This window comes from Nothobranchius furzeri, chromosome 3 (genome assembly GCF_043380555.1).
Source record: "Nothobranchius furzeri strain GRZ-AD chromosome 3, NfurGRZ-RIMD1, whole genome shotgun sequence".
Lineage (NCBI taxonomy): Eukaryota > Metazoa > Chordata > Actinopteri > Cyprinodontiformes > Nothobranchiidae > Nothobranchius > Nothobranchius furzeri.
The window spans coordinates 81,795,960-81,815,724 of NC_091743.1; the positions used below are offsets into that span (position 1 = coordinate 81,795,960).

Genomic DNA, 19,765 nt, shown 5'->3' on the forward strand with positions numbered 1-19,765 from the left:
CGGTGTATAGATAAAATATTCAGGGGCCTGAAACATAGTGGAAAATTTGGCGTATTTCTACAAAACGCAAGTCGGCAATAAGGTTCAGTCAATAAAATGTTAATACATTTAAATATTAATTATAAAACTCCAGTATAAAAGTAGAAAAAGCGGGTAAAGGAAAGAATCAGGGCTGGCTGCAATGCTCCTGTCGGCCTGTGAGTGGTGCCACTTCCCCGCCGCTCCATCACGTTGCCGTATTCAGCAGCAGAAGAAGACAGACCGGAAACGAAACAGCAGAGGACTGCGCGGCGGAAGATTGTTTAGTAAACACGGTGAGTGATAAACAGGTGCAGGTAAATAACGAGACTTGTTAACCACGGTTGGGCGCGATTAAAGGATCTAAATGATTCGTTCGTTTACGGAATCGCTGCAGAGCCAACCGGATGCTAACGGGAAAGCCACGTCACAAACGGGGAGTGGGGTCATTATGGTTACAGTGGGGATGAAATATGATTGCGTTACCATTGTCTCCGTGGAGTCTGTTTAAAGCCCGTCTTTAGCCGGTATGATCAAATATTATCCAAGTTGTCTGAAAGCAGTGTCGGGAAGTGTAGCCCTGTGATTGGTCCGTGTCACAGAGAGCAGCCATGTGATTGGTCAGCGTTCAGGCGAGCGCCACTGATTGGTCAGACAGGAGCATCAATTCAACCAGTAACACAATATTTACATTAGGAGAAATTAATTCACATGGCAAATGTTCAGATAAAGATGAGTTTCTGCTACCAGTTTGACCAGTCAGCGCTCCCTGACCTGTCCACTGGAGGGATGTGGGGACAAGTCTCCTGCTCTTGTTATCAGTGGGCAAAGCAAAAAGAATGACTGAGTCAGAAATCATTGATTATATGTCTTCCTTAAAGCACCATCATACATTGGTGTTCTTCTCAGTCCCTGCACCACCAGCATGTCCCTGAGGTCCAGTGACCAAAGCCTACTGGTTGTGCAGCACCAGGCTGAAGAGCAGGGGACAGATTATTTGCTGCTGTGGACCCCAGACGCTGGACCTCTCCCTCTGATTCTGAGATCAGTGGACTCATATTTTTAATAATTTTCTAAAATCTTTTTTATATTTAAATTGTTTTTGTGAAGCGCCTTGTGATTTTTATCTTGAGAGGCGCTATAGAAAAGATTGTTTTCTTTCTTTAACTAGTCACAGAAATGACTTACTTCGTGATGTTCCAACAGAAAAGACTTGGGGACATGCTACACCTGATCAGACTACCGGTGTACAGGCTCCACCCACCAGAGTATCCACATTCTCTGCTGGTGATTGCTGTGTCCACATTGATGCGCTGCATCCTTCAAAATAGGGATGTAAGAAAATATCGAGATACTTTTCCTGCAATATTACATCAATATTAAAAAGCTGTGTGGAAGAAAAGCTTTTGGAAGAATTTACATGGAAACTTTTGTATGTTTTCTTTTCTTTTGGTGCAATTCAAACACCGACCGCTAGTGGGCAGCAATGGTTTTTGTTTCCACCATTGAAATGTTAATCCCGCTATTATGTTTCAGATACCTAATGTTAAACATGTTACCTGTTTCAGTTTGGACTGTTTATTGAATATTCTCACAATAAAATCAGTCTAAAAAATCGCTAAAATCATCTGGCTTAATGCATCGAGATATATCGTATCGTCTGGCCGGCATTCCCAGTTTAAAGCGAGTTTCAGCCTTGATCCAATGTCTTCACAGTCTGTTTACAGTGTGTTGTTAGTACACCCCTTGTATCTTGATACGTATCGTATCGCCAGAATCTCACCAACACACGTCCCTGTTTCAAAGGATGCACTCAAGACAGAACATGTCCCAGTGAAGAGACAAGGCAGTTCAGATTCAAAGCCAGCCCCACCCCACCCTCCAAAGCACCCTTCTGTCCCATAAATGAAGAAGATGGGTCTGGTGTACCCTTTGTAGCCCACCCTATCCCAAGAGTCATTGCAGGTGAAACAGGAGTTTTTGTACATCATAAATGATCTCATGTGGCCAGTCCTGAAGTTCTACCAAGTTTTGTTTAAAGAGCAAGTCACCCCCAAATCAACAATTTTTTTCTGATAAACTATATAAATGCGTGTCTAATCGTGCTGCAGACACGTGTAGTCAATAGTTTTGTACCTTAGTGCATTTTAGTTAAAATTTAAATTTTCTGCCTGAAACTGTCAGTGTTGTGCCGTTGTCAGGTAAAAATTCTTCACTGCATTTGAATTTAAATCTGCCACCGCTATTGGCTAAAAGGTATGCTATGATGTAAACTGGTACATTATGATGTCACAATGCAGTGAGTGTGTGTATTTGTTAGTGGCTCCACCCTCTCAGTCTGCTAGGCAGCAGCATTTCTTGCATTTTTAAAACATGAAGTGGGAGTGAAGTACGCTTCTTGTAAGGGGTGACTTGCTCTTTAACTTTTGTTTAGTGTTGTCATGGTTGCTAGGCAATAGCCATTCAGTTTCACGGTTGCTCATTTCTGGACTTAGTGGTGGATGAAGGTCCTGACCTACGTGGTTATTAGAAGGATGCAAACCCTGAATTTGGACACAGCAGTCGTCTTTTTTGTCCTCAGGCTCATGGAATCTGCAGCTCACACCTGGTTACCATTGGTTACAGGATGGAGTGCGCTGACTGGACGCTGACTGCACCGACTCCACGTGAGTTATCAGCCGTCTTCTGCTGCAGGAGGACTCAGTTCATAAAACATTCTGTTAGTCAGAGCTCCATGGTGGTGCTGGTCAAGCAGAACTTTGTTCTGGCTCAGGTGTGGTTACAGGTGTGCCACCTGTGTGTGTTTCAGGTCTCATGTCAGGATGTCCCACTCATCTGCTGAAGGTAAGATCTAGAACTTGTTTCATCCTACTTTAGTTTTCACCATCTTATTGTGTTTGTTTGTTTTATGTCAGATGAGCAGAGGGGGGTGGAGCTTACCAGCAGGTGGGTGTACCTGTCCTTTATTTCAGTAACCAATCCCCTGTGATTAGGTGAGGTGAAGTGTCTTCTCTGTGTGACAGAATGTGGGCGGAGCCTGAGCCGGGTCCATCCAGGTGTCAGCCCGGCAGGCAGGGCTACTGTGGATACTGCAGGGTGCTGTACACTAACCTGGAGCAGGTAAACACGCACCTGAGTCTGACCAGGTGACTCAGCTACTGCATCACACTTTGGTGACATCATCACGTGTATGTCACAGCACCTGTCGAGTCTCAGACACCTGGACTCGGTCCGGAGTTCCTCCAGAAGCTCCACCCGTGTGTCCTCCACCTGGAGCAGACTGACATTGCTGGAGCGCTTCCTGCAGGACGTCCTACAGCACCACCCACACCGCTACAGCGACCCCAGGTGAGGAAAACAAACACACTTTTCCTGTGTGTGACCTGTGTTTACCTGCTGATGTCTCCAACAGGTCATCCCATTCTGACCTTCCATCAGTCTCCACCCCCCCACTACCAAGGACAGACCTGGATGACGTCTTCGTTCCTAAGGACGACAGTCTCTCTTCGGGAATCCAAGAACACCTGCCCGGTTCTGGTGGTGCGTCCTGTCAGCCAGCTCGTCACGAAGAAGACTACGGCGTTCTCAGCCAGTCCAGAGAGAGGACACGTCTGGAGAGGCTTTCTCCTCCAGTCAGAGTTCAGGACGATGGAGGGGCACATCCTGCTGGGCACACACATTTACCGCACCGTAAAGCTCCGCCGCCTCACTCTGAGACTCCACCAACTCAGTCTCAGGCTCCACCCGCTCTCTACAGGAAAGCCCACAGGAAGACCAACAGAAGGAAACCCAGCGAGTCTTCATCTTCCTCTCGTGCCCACGGGGGCCCAGGTTTCCAGCCTCACCAACAGGAAACACCTGGAGGGCTGAGATCCCAGTCCCCAACAGAACCAAAGCCCCAGGCCCGCTCAGACCTCAGGGCCTGGCTGAGCTGGCAGAGAGAGAGGAGGGAGGCTCAGAAGGAGAAGACTTTCTCCTCAGACCACACAGACCTTCTGGAACAGACCATCGAAGAGGTTTGTTTCTCTCGTTAAATTTGAAGACTTTTGTTTTTAAACAAAATCTACATAAATGTGTATGTGTGTAGGAAACGGGTTTGTGTTGTTGGTCCTCAGGTCATCCAGACGTATTGCCACCAGCAGGAGGAGACAGAGAATCTCGATTTCAGCTTTCCTGTTCCCATGGAAACACAGAGTGAGGACTGGGACTCGCCTGTGCAGGTAGAGACGGGGGAGCTGGAGGAGATGGAGTTTGTGTTTCAGCAGCTTCTGACTCTAGATGCTTGTTTACAGGTGGTTTTTCAAAAAGCTGGGACACTCAGTGGCACACCTGTACAGGTGATCCAGACAGAGGGCCGGGACATCAACAAGCTGATGGAAGTTCAGGTGGACATGGAGGACCAGATGTACTCTAAACAGCTGGACTCTGCCCTTCTTGGGGTCAGAGTCGAGAAAGATGAGGGGTTCTGGACTCTGCCCATAGAGGAGGTCCTGCCGGTCCCAGAACATATCCCAGAATCCTTCAGGGGTAAGACCTGGGCCCAGATCGAGAAGGAGGACGAGGAGAAAGTGGAGAAACTGGTCCGAAGGTTCAGACGAGGAAGATTCATCTGTTACTTTGACACTGAGTCGTTGGCCAGGTGACAAGCTGTTTACCTGTTTACCTTTTAGAGCAGGATCCTGTGTGTTTTTCTGTTTACTGGTTATTAAACTGACCTCATGGTTGCAATCATCTCAGGTACGGGAGGAGGAGCCAAAAGAAAAAGGAGCTCACTGAAACCGTGGAGGCAGAGCCAGACACAGGTGTGCTGTCCTTAATGGGCGGGGAGGATGATGAGTCTGTGTGTGTAAGAAGGAGGAAGAGGCGGAGCCTGAGACTGGCATCCCGGTGCCAGGTGAGTTAGACGAGCTGTCTTTAGCTTCAAGTCATGGGCTTGGCACATGGGAGGCGACGTGGCAATGCGCTCGGTTCCAGGGCGAATAGTGAGTCTTCCTTTGTTTTGACTGGCCGTCAGATTAGAGGGAATGTTGGGTTATTAAAGCAGTTCAGAGGTAAAAAAAGGTAGGCAGGAAGTCTCACAAGGTTTTGCTAGAGCTAAGTTAAGTCTTACTTCTGACTTTACTAATTAAAAAAGAAAACAACATGAACGGGTTTGTCAAACAGAAAAAGAAACGGTGAATATGAGACCACACCGACAGCCAGCTCACCGACCATTTCCCACGCCGCTGCCTTTTTGTGAAGTTCTCTATGTATTTTTGTAGAAATGTTGTAAAGCTCTGGGAAACCCGACACGGGCAGGATAGGGTCTGTGATTGTGACCTCATCACCGACGCAGCCACCCGTTGGCGGCCTACGAATCCTAAGGCCTAGTCCACACTTAGCCGGAGTTTTTTGAAAACGAATATCCGCCCCTCCAAAAACTTGCATCCACACCACCGCGTTTTAAAAACAAACTCTGTCCACACGTACCCGGATAAATACGTTGTTCAGGACATGCCAGACCTGTAGGCGGCAGTACTTCCCCCGTTCTGAACCTTGTCCTTCGTCTGTGGTCTTCCGCAAGGAGCAGTAATTCCGCTTGCAAAAACAAACAAGCAGAAAGCGCTTGGACAATTGATGGATCGGGTAGTGAACCGTCACCTTATCGTGGTGGAGGAGTTTGAGTGCCCTAATGATCCTAGGAGCTATGTTGTCTGGGGCACTTAGTGCCCCTGGTAGGGTCTCCCATGACAAATTGGTCTTAGGTGAAGGGTGAGACAAAGAACGGTTCGAAGGATCTTTCATGGCGGTTAAAACGAAGAGTCGGAGTACCCGGCCCGGAGGGTTACCGGGGTCCCACCCTGGAGCCAGGCCTGGGGTTGGGGCCCGTGAGCGAGCGCCTGGTGGCCGGGCTTTCGCCCATGGGGCCCGGCCGGGCCCAGCCCGAACCGGATACATGGGCTCGTCCAACTGTGGACCCACCACCCGCAGGAGGAACATGAAGGGTCCGGTGCAATGCGAATCGGGTGGCAGACCAAGGCGGGAGCCTTGGCGGTCCAATCCCCGGACAAGAAAACTAGTTTTTGGGACATGGAACGTCACCTCGCTGGCGGGGAAGGAGCCGGAGCTTGTGGCAGAGGTTGAGCGGTACCGGCTAGATATAGTCGGACTCACCTCGACACATTGCATTGGCTCTGGAACCCGAGACCTGGAGAGGGGTTGGACACTCTACTTTGCTGGAGTTGCTCCGGGTGAGAGGCGGAGGGCTGGGGTTGGCTTTTTGTTAGCCCCGAGACTCTCTGCCTGTGTGTTGGGGTTTACCCCGGGGGACAAGAGGGTAGCTTCCTTGCGCCTTCGGGTCGGGGAACGGGTCCTGACTGTTGTTTGTGCTTATGGGCCAAATATCAGTTCAGAGTACCCACCCTTTTTGGAGTCCCTGGGACGAGTGCTAGATAGTGCTCCATCAGGGGACTCCATTGTCCTGCTGGGGGACTTCAATGCTCACGTGGGCAATGACAGCTTGACCTGGAGGGGTGTGATTGGGAGGAACGGCCCACCTAATCTGAACTCGAGCGGTGTTTTGTTATTGGACTTCTGTGCAAGCCGCAGTTTGGCCATAACGAACACCATGTTCGAACATAAGGATGCCCACCGGTACACTTGGTACCAGGGCAGCCTAGGTCACAGGTCGATGATAGATTTTGTAGTCGTATCATCTGACCTGCGGCCGTATGTTTTGGACACCCGAGTGAAGAGAGGGGCGGAGCTGTCAACTGATCACCACCTGGTGGTGAGTTGGATCATATGGCAAGGGAACATGCCGCGTAGACCTGGCAGACCCAAACGCATAGTGAGGGTCTGCTGGGAACGCCTGGCAGAAGAACCTGTCAAGACGGTCTTCCACTCCCACCTCCGGCAGAGCTTTGACCACGTCCCGAGAGCAGTGGGGGACATTGAGTCCGAGTGGGCCTTGTTCCACTCTGCGATTGTCGAGGCGGCTGTTGCTAGCTGTGGTCGTAAGGTGGCCGGTGCCAGTCGTGGTGGCAACCCCCGTACCCGCTGGTGGACACCAGAGGTTCGGGGAGCCGTCAGGCTGAAGAAGGAGGCCTACAGGGCGTGGCTGGTCTGTGGGTCTTCGGAGGCAGCAGACAGGTACCGGATAGCCAAGCGGGGTGCAGCAGTGGCAGTTGCCGAGGCAAAATCTCGGGCGTGGGAGGAGTTTGGTGAGGCCATGGAGAAAGACTATCGATCGGCTCCAAAGAGGTTCTGGCAAATTGTCCGGCGCCTCAGGAGAGGAAGGCAGCAACTCGCTCACACTGTTTACAGTGGGGATGGGGAGCTGCTGACGTCAACTGAGGCTATAGTCGGACGGTGGAAGGAATACTTTGAGGAGCTCCTCAATCCCACCAATGCGCATTCCGAGGAGGAACCAGAGCTGGGAGGCCTGGGGATGGACTGTCCGATCTCGGGGGCAGAAGTTGCTGAGGTAGTCAAACAACTACACAGCGGCGGAGCCCCGGGGGCGGATGAGGTTCGTCCTGGGTATCTCAAGGCTATGGATGTTGTAGGGCTGTCATGGTTGACACGTCTCTACAACATTGCGTGGTCATCGGGGGCAGTTCCTAGGGAGTGGCAGACCGGGGTGGTGGTCCCCATCTTTAAGAAGGGTGACCTGAGGGTGTGTTCCAACTATAGGGGGATCACACTCCTCAGCCTCCCTGGAAAGGTCTACGCCAAGGTACTGGAGAGGAGGGTCTGATCGATAGTTGAATTTCAGATAGAGGAGGAGCAATGTGGTTTTCGTCCTGGCCGTGGAAGTGTGGACCAGCTCTATACCCTTGCAAGGGTGATGGAGGGGGCATGGGAGTTTGCCCAACCAATCCACATGTGCTTTGTGGATTTGGAGAAGGCTTATGACCGCGTCCCCAGGGGCACCCTGTGGGGGACGCTCCAGGAGTATGGGGTGGGTGGCTTTCTGTTAAGGGCCATTCAGTCCCTTTACCAGAGGAGCGTGAGTTTGGTCCGCATAGCCGGTAGTAAGTCGGACCTGTTCCCAGTGAGGGTTGGACTCCGCCAGGGCTGCCCTTTGTCACCGGTTCTGTTCATCACTTTTATGGACAGAATTTCTAGACGCAGCCGTGGTGTGGAGTGTGTCGAGTTTGGTGGCAGGAGAATCTCGTCTCTGCTTTTTGCGGATGATGTGGTCCTCCTAGCTTCATCCAGCTCTGACCTTCAGCTCTTGCTGGGTAGGTTCGCGGCCGAATGTGAAGCGGCTGGGATGAGGATCAGCACCTCCAAATCTGAGACCATGGTTCTCGACCGGAAAAGGGTGGCTTGCCACCTCCGGGTCGGGGTAGAGGTCCTACCTCAAGTGGAGGAGTTTAAGTATCTCGGGGTCTTGTTCACGAGTGAGGGTAGGAGGGATCGGGAGCTCGACAGGCGGATTGGTTCGGCGTCTGCAGTGATGCGGACGCTGAGCCGATCTGTTGTGGGGAAGAGGGAGCTGAGCCAGAAAGCCAGGCTCTCGATTTACCGGTCGATCTACGTCCCAATCCTCACCTATGGTCATGAGCTTTGGGTAATGACCGAAAGAACGAGATCGCGGATACAAGCGGCCGAAATGAGTTTCCTCCGTAGGGTGGCCGGGCTCAGCCTTAGAGATAGGGTGAGGAGCTCGGACATTCGGGAGGGACTCGGAGTAGAACCGCTGCTCCTCCGGATCGAAAGGAGCCAGTTAAGGTGGTTTGGGCATCTGGTCAGGATGCCTCCTGGACGCCTCCCCGGGGAGGTGTTTCGGGCATGTCCTGCCGGCAGAAGGCCCCCGGGTCGACCCAGGACACGTTGGAGAGGTTACATCTCCAATCTGGTCCGGGAACGCCTTGGGGTCCTGCCGGAGGAGCTGGTGGACAAGGCCGGGGAGAGGAAGGCCTGGAGCTCCCTAATTAGGATGCTGCCCCCGCGACCCGGACCCGGATAAGCGGAGGAAGACGAAGACGAAGATGAAGGGTAGTGACAGAGCGCAGCTCTGAAGGCTTCCATGATGCCGGCTAGTGTAAACACAGGTCGCACACGTGATGTCAGCATTTTTTTGTCGCGGAAAGTGACGTTGCGGACCTTAAAACTCCGGCTTTGTCTGTCCACACGCAGACACCCAAAACGGAGAAAACGCAGATCTTCACTTTGGCCGGAGTTTTTAAAAAGATCCGTTTTCGTGTGAAAAAACTCCGTTTTCGTGTGGATGACAGGCCAAAACGTAGAAAAATATCTACGTTTTGGCAGATCCCCGGCTACGTGTGGACAGGGCCTAACTTGTGGCTTGTCACTAGGGGTGGGCAATATGGAAAAAAACATATCACAATTTTGTTTTTGCAAAATCACAATCATAATTTAATCACAATTTTTTTCTATTTTGACCATTCAGATGTTTAGGAAGTTATTTACCATTAAAATACACACATTTAAAGCTGCTTTCCGGAGTTTTCTCCTTTCAGAAATGATGTATGATTAGTCAGAAATCCGTAAAAGTGATTATCTCATCATGTACTTGATACAATGTATGCAATACGTCTTTTTTTTTTTTTTGCATCTCCTCACGCTTAGACTACTGTAACTCTCTTTTCACGTGTCTGAGCAGAACCTCCCTGAACCGTCTACAGGTGGTTCAGAATGCCTGTGCTCGGCTTCTGACCAAGTCCTCCAAATACACCCACATCACCCCGCTTCTCCTCCAGCTTCACTGGCTGCCAGTCAACCTCAGGGTTCATTTACAGATCCTGGTTCTTACATGGACAAGCACCATCTTACATTGGTGATCTTCTTAGTCCCTACACCCCCAGCAGGTCCCTGAGGTCCAGTGATCAAAGCCTACTGGTTGTGCAGCACCAGGCTAAAGACCAAAGGTGACAGATCATTTGCTGCTGTGACCCCCAGACTCTGGACCTCTCTCCCCCTGAGCCTGAGATCAGTGGACTCAGTGGTCTCCTTCAAAAAGCAGCTGAAGACTCACTTGTTCAAGCTGGCTTTTGTTTGACCTTCTTCAACCCCTCTCTCTTTATTCTGCTCTCCCCACCTATTCCACCTTCCTCAGGATCCACTGATTTCCCTCTTTCCTATTCACTCTCTCTCTTTCTTAACATTTTTTAATCACAATAGTCTATTTTTGCTCATTTTAAATATACTTTTAAACATTTTCTAAATGCTTTTTTACATTTTTACATTTTTTGTTTTTGTGAAGTGCCTCGTGATTTTTATCTTGAGAGGCGCTATAGGAATGATTTCTTCTTCTTCTTCTTCTAAATAAAGCATTTTGGGAACGGTGGTGAAGAAAAGAATTAAACCAAAGTTAAGAGGACCTTGAGAAGCCAAAAGAATAAAGTTTATCATTATAAGCAAATAATGATCAACCAAGTCAAAAGCTTATTGGTAATTAGACCATTACTAAAACCAGAGTAACTTCCTGTTTGTAAGTTACATCATGCCAGTATATAAATATAATTTCAAGCAGCAAAGTAGCACAAACAGCGACTGGCATCCCCAGTTAGGAAGTCATGGTCGAAGACACAAATGACACAAAAATACGTCTCCGTCAACATGGTGCTGACAGTGTGGGTTTTGGGACTGGGCCTGAACATTGGAGCCAATGCCTCACCAAGTTTTCTTCTTCCAGGTGGTTAAAGTGAGCCACAGCACTCAGACAGTTCAATTGGTGGTTCCAGCTGTCCCTCAGCCGTCCCCACAAGCTCCAGCCCCCAGCATACCTGCAGCTATTGAGAGGACGCCGGAGTCATGGTGTTGTCTCCCGTCATCCTACTCCAACATTGTAACACCTGTGCAGCAGGGCACCTCGCTGGTCTACTTGCTCTGCTCCCCTTCAAGCCCCACCCCCACTCCCCTGGAAGGCTCTACCTCGAAGAGCTGCAGGAGGAGGCTACGTCCAGTGGATCGACAGGGGTTAAAGGTGAAATATAAAAGACTTCCTGTTCACTTTTATGAGCCCAGGACCAATCGCATCCTGAAGAAACCCCCTAAAGGGGTACTATGGTACAGAGGCTCCACCTCCGTGGGCCCACCCCCACCATGCATCCGCCAGCTGTTCAGGAGTCTGAGTCCAGACCTTAACACTGAGGGGGTGGGGCCTAAAGGTGACCTAAGCACACTTTGTAGAACCTCCTCCCAGACTGACAGGAGACGGGGAAAGACTTCTCAGGCCACACCCCTCCATAACAGATCAGAGCAGGAAAGAGGACAGAGGCCATGTCTGCCAACCTCCAAAAGAAGATCCAGGGTTCAAGCCCCACCCCCACAGCCTAGAAGGCAGGGCTTGCGCTCCTCAGGCCCCGCCCATCCACCTTCACGCAGGGGCAGGGGTCAGAGAGGGCGGGGCAGTGACAAGGGGTGTAGATAGTGACTGGATTGGTCATGGCGGACTCTGGTTCAGGTTTGGCTGGACTTTATCTACTGGTGCCAAAACTAGACAGATCCTGTTTACATCGTCATGTCCACTTCTAAAACAAAATATATCAGAGTTTTAAAATCATCACATCAGAAAGTTAAAGGGACAATGTGTATTTTTCCTGGGGCTGGGGGGCAGTAGATGCCTAAATCGTTGCAAGCAAGCAGTATTTTTGTGTTGGAGTAAGACCTTACCAACGGATGCCCATTAGGATCAAAAATCCCTGGGGAGTGTAAACTGTAACAAAATAACAAGCACATCAGACTCCCTTTCATCACTGGCAACAAGTGAAGAGGTAAATGTGTAAAACAACATGTAAGAATGATGAAAGTTTTGTTACTGTTTGTTTTAAATCTGTAAATGTGTTTTATCCTCATGGGCTCCTGTAGAAGGAAACATGGCATCTGATGTGGCATCGCCCAGAGTCTTAGACCCGCTCCCATGTATTTTAGACATGATTTCTATGGTTATATGTTACGAAGCCTCCAATATTTTTCGAAAACTGGGCATCCTTTATTTCATTTTCAACAACATTTTGATGGATGTTTCCAGAAATTAATGGTAAAAAAAAAACTACACATTGTCTCTTTAAAAGCCCAAGTTAGCTCCAAGCATTATCTGTGATATTTTGAGCCTCATGTTTATTATTTAGGGAAAAACTCCAAATAAATAAATACAATTTAATCATTTGTTTTGTAAACATGTCATTTACAAATTGATCATCTGTGTCCCACAAGTCAGAGTCAGAAAGGATTTATAATTTATTTTCACCTTCAAATAAAAACCAGTAAATTGATTTAAATAGTACTTTATTTTGAATGTGACTATGACATCATCAGCCACGTTCCAGGTCTTTGTCCTGAACCTTGGCAGATGTGTGCTTTCATACTTTTTTTACACAGGTGTGCTTGTTATACTTTTTATTTTCTTTTTATTTAAACATGAACGATCTCGTTCTGAATAAACGTTTTTTTACTCTGAACATGAGTCACCTGGTCTAATTGTTCTCATGCCTTCCACCAGGTGGTGTATTGAGTCCCCCACCACTTCTGCTGCTTTCAGAATCTCCGCCTCCCACCGTGTACCTGCAAAACAAAGAAGGTTCTACCTTGTACGGGCTTTTAAATATGATGGTTGCACATTGACAGGCGTTTCTTCACCTGACATTCTGTGTGTCTCATTTGTCTCACCTGTCCTTGTCTCATTTCTCTGTCCCTCTGTGCACCTCTTATTCTCCATCTCAGTCTTCAGTTTGATAACGGCTTCCTGGAGCATCTGTTCAGGACTGCATTTCCCACAATCCTCTCTTTCTGCAAAAAGGCATTTGTCTTCTGTCAGTAGCCCCTCCTTCTTCGACCTACTCTGTTGTCTTGTTGGCTGATGGTGATATGTCTCTAAAGTCTCCGTCTCCCCATGGAGGTCCTCATGTGGCAGGGTCCAGCCCTGATGAATTGTGGGAGATGGAGTCTGCTGTCCAGTCACTCTCAGCTCTTCTTCTGAGTTTGTTAGGGAGTCAAAGGAAGACCTGGAGTTTCCTCTGTCTGTGTGTTCTGTGTTGAAGCTCGAAGGCGTGTTGTTAGCGTGTTGAGGGCTGGAGGTTTCACGTTCTATACGTTCCGAGTTAAAGCTCGGAGGTGTGTTGTTAGCGTGTTGAGGGCTGGAGGTTTCGTGTTCTATACGTTCCGAGTTAAAGCTCGGAGGCGTGTTGTTAGCGTGTTGAGGGCTGGAGGTTTCATGTTCTATATGTTCCGAGTTAAAGCTCGGAGGCGTGTTGTTAGCGTGTTGAGGGCTGGAGGTTTCATGTTCTATACGTTCCGAGTTAAAGCTCGGAGGTGTGTTGTTAGCGTGTTGAGGGCTGGAGGTTTCATGTTCTATATGTTCCGAGTTAAAGCTCGGAGGCGTGTTGTTAGCATGTGGAGGGCTGGAGGTTTCATGTTCTATACGTTCCGAGTTAAAGCTCGGAGGTGTGTTGTTAGCGTGTTGAGGGCTGGAGGTTTCATGTTCTATATGTTCCGAGTTAAAGCTCGGAGGCGTGTTGTTAGCATGTGGAGGGCTGGAGGTTTCATGTTCTATACGTTCCGAGTTAAAGCTCGGAGGCGTGTTGTTAGCATGTGGAGGGCTGGAGGTTTCATGTTCTATACGTTCCGAGTTAAAGCTCGGAGGCGTGTTGTTAGCGTGTTGAGGGCTGGAGGTTTCATGTTCTATACGTTCCGAGTTAAAGCTCGGAGGCGTGTTGTTAGCATGTGGAGGGCTGGAGGTTTCATGTTCTATACGTTCCGAGTTAAAGCTCGGAGGCGTGTTGTTAGCATGTGGAGGGCTGGAGGTTTCATGTTCTATACGTTCCGAGTTAAAGCTCGGAGGCGTGTTGTTAGCGTGTTGAGGGCTGGAGGTTTCATGTTCTATACGTTCCGAGTTAAAGCTTGGAGGCGTGTTGTTAGCGTGTTGTTGAGCCTCCATATTGGTTAGAGCCTGACAAAGAAAGTCAAAACCATTAAGAGCAGAAATGAACCCTGAATCCCACAATGCATCTGTCAAAGAAAGCTGCGTGGTACCTGCGTGAGCATCCCCTGCAGCCGGTTGTTGTGTTGTTTAAGGGTTTCCATGGTAACCTCCATCTCAGAGCACCTGTCCACCAGGGCGTCCTGTTCTGATTGGACAGTGAGTCTCCAGGCCTGCAGCTGCTGCTCCAGCAGCCTGACGAGAAAAAACATCAGCATCAAAGATGTCCCAGACTGGGACATATTTGGGACGGGAATGTCTTTCAGTCTCACCACTTGTCTCTCTCCAGGTTCTTGACTTGGCTTAGCAGCGCCACCGACTCCTTTAACAGGAAGCAAATGTCGTTAGAACAAATGACATCATCATGCTGAACACATCTGCTCCTGAAAGGGGGAGGACATCACCTGCTGGCTATGCATTTCCTTGTCTGTCTGGAGACACTTGGATGAGCAAAGGGGTGGAGCTAAAGCATCTACTGCAACATCATGGTAAACTTCGTCAGATGAGGGACTTTGGGTTGACTGAGCCAATTGTGAGGCATGAGAAGGGGGCGGAGCTCTAAGGGAAGAAAATCATTCACATTTAACATGTTAAACAAACTTTACGTTACAACTGTCTCACCTGTTCTGGACCTCTCCTGGCTCCGCCCACATCAGGACCCTCATTTCACCATCTCTCTGAGTGTATCTCCATGGTAACAGGGCATGACGAGCATTTCGGGCCAAAGAGGACAGAGATTCTTTCCAGGTGGGCTGGAAACCAAACAAGTGTTTTGAGCCTCAGTCCTTATTCACTCACCTGTCTGCCCGTTTTTTTTATAACGTGTCCACATCTGTGTGCCCACCCTTCTGATCTTACCTGGTTGCAGAACTCAACCACTGGATGGTGGGTCCTGTGTTTCCTGGTCTGTCGTTTGCTCAGGTAACAGCTCTGACACACGTGGACATTCACACATTTCTTACAACGATATCTAAACACACACACACGCACACACGCACACACACACACACACACACACACACACACACACACACACACACACACACACACACACACACACACACACACACACACACACACACACACACACACACACACACACACACACACACACCAGATGGTAGTGCCTAACCTGGGCTGTGGTCATCATGTTCACCAATAACAACCAGTAAAACCATCAGAGTCCAGTTTTCTGAATGCTAAACTATCAGATCCCAGATCAATACAGCACTGAAACCACATTAGTGAGAGTTACAAATGAAATTCTCATGGCCTCAGAAAAGAATCTTGTGTCTGTTCTAGTCTTGTTAGATCTCAGTGCTGCTTTTGACACAGTTTATCACAATATTCCTTTAGAAAGGCTTGAACATGTTGTAAGGATCAAAGGAACAGCGCTAGGCTGGTTTAAATCCTATCTGTCTGATAGATTTCATTTTGTTAATGTACATGACAAATCTTCATACTGTAGGGCTGGCATGCCCAGTCCTGGTCCTGGAGGGCCAGTATCCAGCAGGTTTTAGTTTCAACCCTGTTTCAACACACCTGATTTCCATCAGCAGGTGATTAACAGGCTTCTGCAGAGCCTGATGAGCTGCTGCACAGGTGATTCAACCACTGAAGTGTGTGTGTGTGTGTGTGTGTGTGTGTGTGTGTGTGTGTGTGTGTGTGTGTGTGTGTGTGTGTGTGTGTGTGTGCTTCCAATCGGTAGTCATTAGACAGCATGGGATAAACATCCACTGTTATGCTGACGATACTCAGTTAAATTTTTCCATTAACCCTGATGAACCTAATCGGTTAGGTAGATTACAGGCTTGTCTTGAAGACAAAAAAAATTGGCTGCCTGTTAAATTTAGAATAGATTTTAAGATCCGCCTTCTCACATATAAAACTCTTAATAATCAAGCTTCATCATACATCAGTGACCTGATTGTTCCATACGTTCCTAAACGAGCACTTCGCTCTCAGACTGCAGGTTTACTGGTGGTTCCCAGAATATCTAAAATAGGATGGGAGGCAGATATTTTAGTTATCAGGCTCCTCTCTTGTGGAACCAATTCCCAGCTTTAGTTCGTAAGGCAGACACCTTGTCTACTTTTTAGACCAGGCTTACAACAATTTTTATTTGATAGGGCCTATGGTTAAAATCTAATGTTAGCCTAGATCTGGACAAGTGGGGGAGTAGAGGGAGGTGGAGTATACAGTCGGTAAAGACGACTCTCCCTTGCCCTGCCCCCGACACACCTCCATCTAAAAAGGCTAGGTTATCCGAAGTTATCTCTGTAGTTATGCTGCTATAGGCTTAGACTGCTGGAGGACACAATGACCACTTTCCACACTCTACAACTTTCTTCTACAATCTGCTCTTTAACTATATTATTTCCTGCAATTTCAGCTGTTAACTTTGTTTTTTCTCTAAGTGTTTTTCTCCCCGGAAGAAGCTACAGTGATGTTCTGCTGAGCTGTGGTGGCCTCATGGAGGGGGCCATTGGCATGAACACTGCTGCTAACCACTTAAACGTTCTCCCTCTCCTCTCCTAAATTGAATATTCAAATATTCCCTATGTAGGAATGTTTTTACTGATTTGTATAATGAACTGAACTGTATTTGAATGTTTACTTTGTGAAGTGCCTTGAGACAACTCTTGTCATGATTTGGCGCTATGTAAAAAAGCTGAATTGAATTGAAATTGAATCAGTCAGGTTACATCTGGATTTATGTTTCTGCAGAAAAATATATAAATAAACTGAATTGAATCAACCACCATGTTCTCACCTGAGTCCTTTGATGGGGAACTGTTTGCAGACGTGACAGCGGACGGCGTGACTGACCTTTTGTCCCACCAACAGCCTGTACAGAGTTGGTATCCATAGCAACAGTCGTGGCTCACTTTGCAGCCAAGAAAACATATGTTCTTTACTCACTGATGGAGCCATCACCTGTAACACCACACATCACATGGTAGCCATAGCAGCAGCAAACACCACCAGAGGGAAGTGTTTGAGTGCTCTCACCTTGTTGAAACATGAACTCAGAGCTTCCTCCACATTGCCAAACACACCTTCCTCCTGCACTGCCGCAGGAACCTGAACAGCCACACAGGGCATAAGGAGAGCGACAAGTTGGGAAATGTAGTCCACACTGTGTTTACCTGGCTGAGATCCTTCAGCATAGATTTGAGTCCAGACCTGCTGATGGATCCTGAATCCTTCCTTAGAACATTAATAAGACCTGCAGGACACAAAAGGCTGTCATTTGTCCTGGGAGAGTCCACGAGGTGTTTCTGGGTGTTAATTAAAGCTGTTTAAACTACAGAAGAATGCATTTGTTCTGGTGTTCCTCAGGGAGCCTATTTCAGGTGTCCATGTTTCTTCTTTGTTTTCTAAAGGACTCTTTGATTAATGACACAGTGCATCTGCTCATCTATTTAGCGTTTTTTGGGGGAGGTGGATGTTCAGGGAAAGACTCAAGGCTGACCAGGATGTCTAGCACTGTCCCTGAGGAGGAGAATGTAAGTTAATGCCCCCAACTCCCATGGACCGCTATGTGGTGGATTATAGCTCCTCTTCTACAAGACTGCAGCAGCTAGAGTGTCCTGTACAATGCCCCCACTCTGCTAGATGTGATGCAGCTAACAGGGTCTGATCAACCCAAAGGGCCTCCATATACTCTAACGCCCCTGTCTGTGTTATAATTCAGGGCATTTTAAAAATAGATTTTTTTTGTTTGTGTCATGATTAGTCTTGATATTACAATTTATAGTGTTTTTCCACTATTAAGTGATGAAACTGCTGTTGTGGCAAGTGAATTTCATGAGAAAGACTCAATGAAGACTGACCTGTCCTGAACTCTTCTTTCCTGTCCATGCCTGTCTTGTCCTGTCCTGACTTGTCCTGACCTGTCCTGTCCTGACTTGACCTGACCTGTCTTGTCCTGACTTGGCTTGACCTGACCTGTCCTGTCCTGACTTGGCCTGACCTGTCCTGTTCTTACCCTACCCGACCCTAGACCCTAGTTTCCCTGGCAGGAGCTGGATGAGGTTTCTGACGCGGACTGGACACCTGCCCCAGCTGTAAACTCACCTGTGTATTTCTGCAGCAGGTTGTCGGCAGACAGAGCGATCAGAGCAGTTTTTACAGACTGGGCCGATACAGAACCAGTCTGATCACTGGAACAAAACACACACATTGTACACAAAAACCAAACCTGCTTCTTTAACTGTACTCAGAACCAGAACAGAACCACACTGACCGTTCAAACAGCCTGAACATAAGACTGCACGTCTCCTCAGGACCCGCCTCAGTCACATGACCTGACACCTCCTGGGACACGCTGTGGAATATCCTGTTCAGAAGATAACTCACTTCTTCCCTGTCCATCACGACAATGTCAGGCTTCTTCGCCCCGCGCCCCACATGGAAGGCTGCAGTGATGTGTCGAACCAACACCACATCCACTGAAACAGTCAGAGCATCCAGCTGTTAGTGAACTAGCCAGAACAACAGGGTACTGAAACAGTCAGAGCAGTTAGCTGATTAGATGATGCTTACTTTGGCAGAGCTTCTGCAGAGACAGAAGCTTCAAAGTGGCTCGGTAAACACTTGGATGAGTTTTATGAATCATTTCTGTTCATAGAAGCAGAAAAGGGTCATCCTCATGTTGTCATGTTACAATGAAGGATTCAGACTCTGGTACAGACAGTCACATGACCATGTGACTGAAGTCAGAGATGCACCTGGCAGACCAGGCTCAGGGATTAGGTTCTAAAGGAGTCAGGTTTACCAGATGTTGTTCTCTAGCGGCCCCTTCCCAACAACAACACAAGCCCACAACAAACCAAAATGTGTCACGTTTCTGTGTCCAAAGAACAACACAATATGAGATGTTGGAACTGAAGTGAAGTGCAGCTGGATCAGGGGTCTAGGCATCAGAATCTAACTCAGGAGAACTGATGGAAGATTGTCTCACCAGTGTCCAGATCCATGATGGGTTCCAGGTTTGTCTGCGAGTAAATAACCACAGAAACACCAGATTTATTGTTGAATATTTCATTCTTCATCCTAAAAGCATCTGCAGATGTTTGATAAGAACATCAATACACTACTCAAAAGAGTTAAAGGAGCGCCTCATTTACACACAACTGAGTTCCTTCCTGAGTTACCATGAAATGTTTTTCTGTTTGGGTTTACAGCATCACCGCATTAGTCTGCTCTACTGTTATTATTATTATTATTAATATTGTTGTTTTATTAGTGTGAGACTACAGTAAATCAGTTATTTTTGTTCTTTTTGATCTAGTGGCTGCCTTTGATCGCTGTCCATAAGATCCTTATCTCTAGGCTGCAGCAGTGGGTGAGCATCACAGGCTCAATCCTCCAGTGGGTAAATTCCAGCCTTTCCATCCCAGAGCTCAGGGATTTTTCCAGTAGCCTCCGACAGCTCCATAAATGTCAGATAGCTGCCCACTCCAATCAGCAGGTATCCAAAATTCATAAATCCAAACCGTACGTCTTCTGGGTCCTCAACGGAAAGAAGCGAAAGACACACGATTCCGTGCAGGATTAAAAGGAGCTCCCTTCTCCGTTTTGAATGTCTAAAACTTTCATCAATGCTGTTCTGTGACCAGTTGACCCGATCCATCATTTTAAAAATATAATTCCAGAAAGAATCCAAAGTTTCGCTCTCAGAGCAGACAGGACAAAGAGCCTTGGGAAGAAAAGGGACAGAGCAAAAGAAAAGAAAAGCGTCTGCTCGCTTTGAGTGGCAGGAGAGAAGGCGTTGGTTTCTTTATATTTAGTCTTTTCCTTTTATCATGTCTA

General features: G+C 47.9%; 2 protein-coding genes across 3 annotated transcripts; one reads left to right on the top strand and one right to left on the bottom strand.

Annotated features, from left to right (window-relative positions):
* Positions 1-4: 4 nt before the first annotated feature.
* zdbf2 (zinc finger, DBF-type containing 2) lies at positions 5-12,431 on the top strand. 2 transcript variants are annotated; one of them, XM_015957863.3, is made up of 11 exons: positions 5-314; positions 2,600-2,684; positions 2,828-2,862; positions 2,934-2,964; positions 3,042-3,138; positions 3,218-3,366; positions 3,431-4,034; positions 4,134-4,238; positions 4,311-4,657; positions 4,756-4,912; positions 10,664-12,431. In XM_015957863.3, the coding sequence occupies exons 3-11, from the start codon at positions 2,841-2,843 to the stop codon at positions 11,399-11,401; spliced, it is 2,250 nt and encodes a 749-aa protein (XP_015813349.3). In that variant the 5' UTR covers positions 5-314; positions 2,600-2,684; positions 2,828-2,840; the 3' UTR covers positions 11,402-12,431. The 2 variants fall into 2 exon arrangements, with proteins under 2 accessions (XP_015813349.3, XP_054591406.2); XM_054735431.2 differs by lacking the exon at positions 5-314 and adding an exon at positions 1,393-1,983.
* dytn (dystrotelin) lies at positions 12,037-18,596 on the bottom strand. Its single transcript, XM_054735429.2, has 13 exons — positions 18,497-18,596; positions 18,198-18,402; positions 18,029-18,114; positions 17,098-17,177; positions 16,961-17,032; positions 16,722-16,885; positions 14,807-14,918; positions 14,570-14,700; positions 14,353-14,506; positions 14,221-14,270; positions 14,002-14,143; positions 12,640-13,918; positions 12,037-12,534 (listed from the first exon to the last, which is right to left on the bottom strand). The coding sequence occupies exons 1-13, from the start codon at positions 18,567-18,569 to the stop codon at positions 12,422-12,424; spliced, it is 2,661 nt and encodes an 886-aa protein (XP_054591404.2). The 5' UTR covers positions 18,570-18,596; the 3' UTR covers positions 12,037-12,421.
* Between the last annotated feature and the right edge of the window lie 1,169 nt (positions 18,597-19,765).

Excerpts from the sequence above, each read along its gene's own strand:
- zdbf2 (XM_015957863.3), top strand. The coding sequence starts at position 2,841 with ATGTCCCACTCATCTGCTGAAG. Across the intron at positions 2,965-3,041 it reads GGGGTGGAGCTTACCAGCAG|AATGTGGGCGGAGCCTGAGC; the intron begins GTGGGTGTACCT and ends TCTGTGTGACAG. Across the intron at positions 3,139-3,217 it reads TGTACACTAACCTGGAGCAG|CACCTGTCGAGTCTCAGACA; the intron begins GTAAACACGCAC and ends TGTATGTCACAG.
- dytn (XM_054735429.2), bottom strand. The coding sequence starts at position 18,569 with ATGATTCATAAAACTCATCCAAGTGTTTACCGAGCCACTTTGAAGCTT. Across the intron at positions 17,033-17,097 it reads TGCTGAAGGATCTCAGCCAG|GTTCCTGCGGCAGTGCAGGA; the intron begins GTAAACACAGTG and ends GTGGCTGTTCAG. Across the intron at positions 14,271-14,352 it reads AGGAAATGCATAGCCAGCAG|GAGTCGGTGGCGCTGCTAAG; the intron begins GTGATGTCCTCC and ends TTCCTGTTAAAG.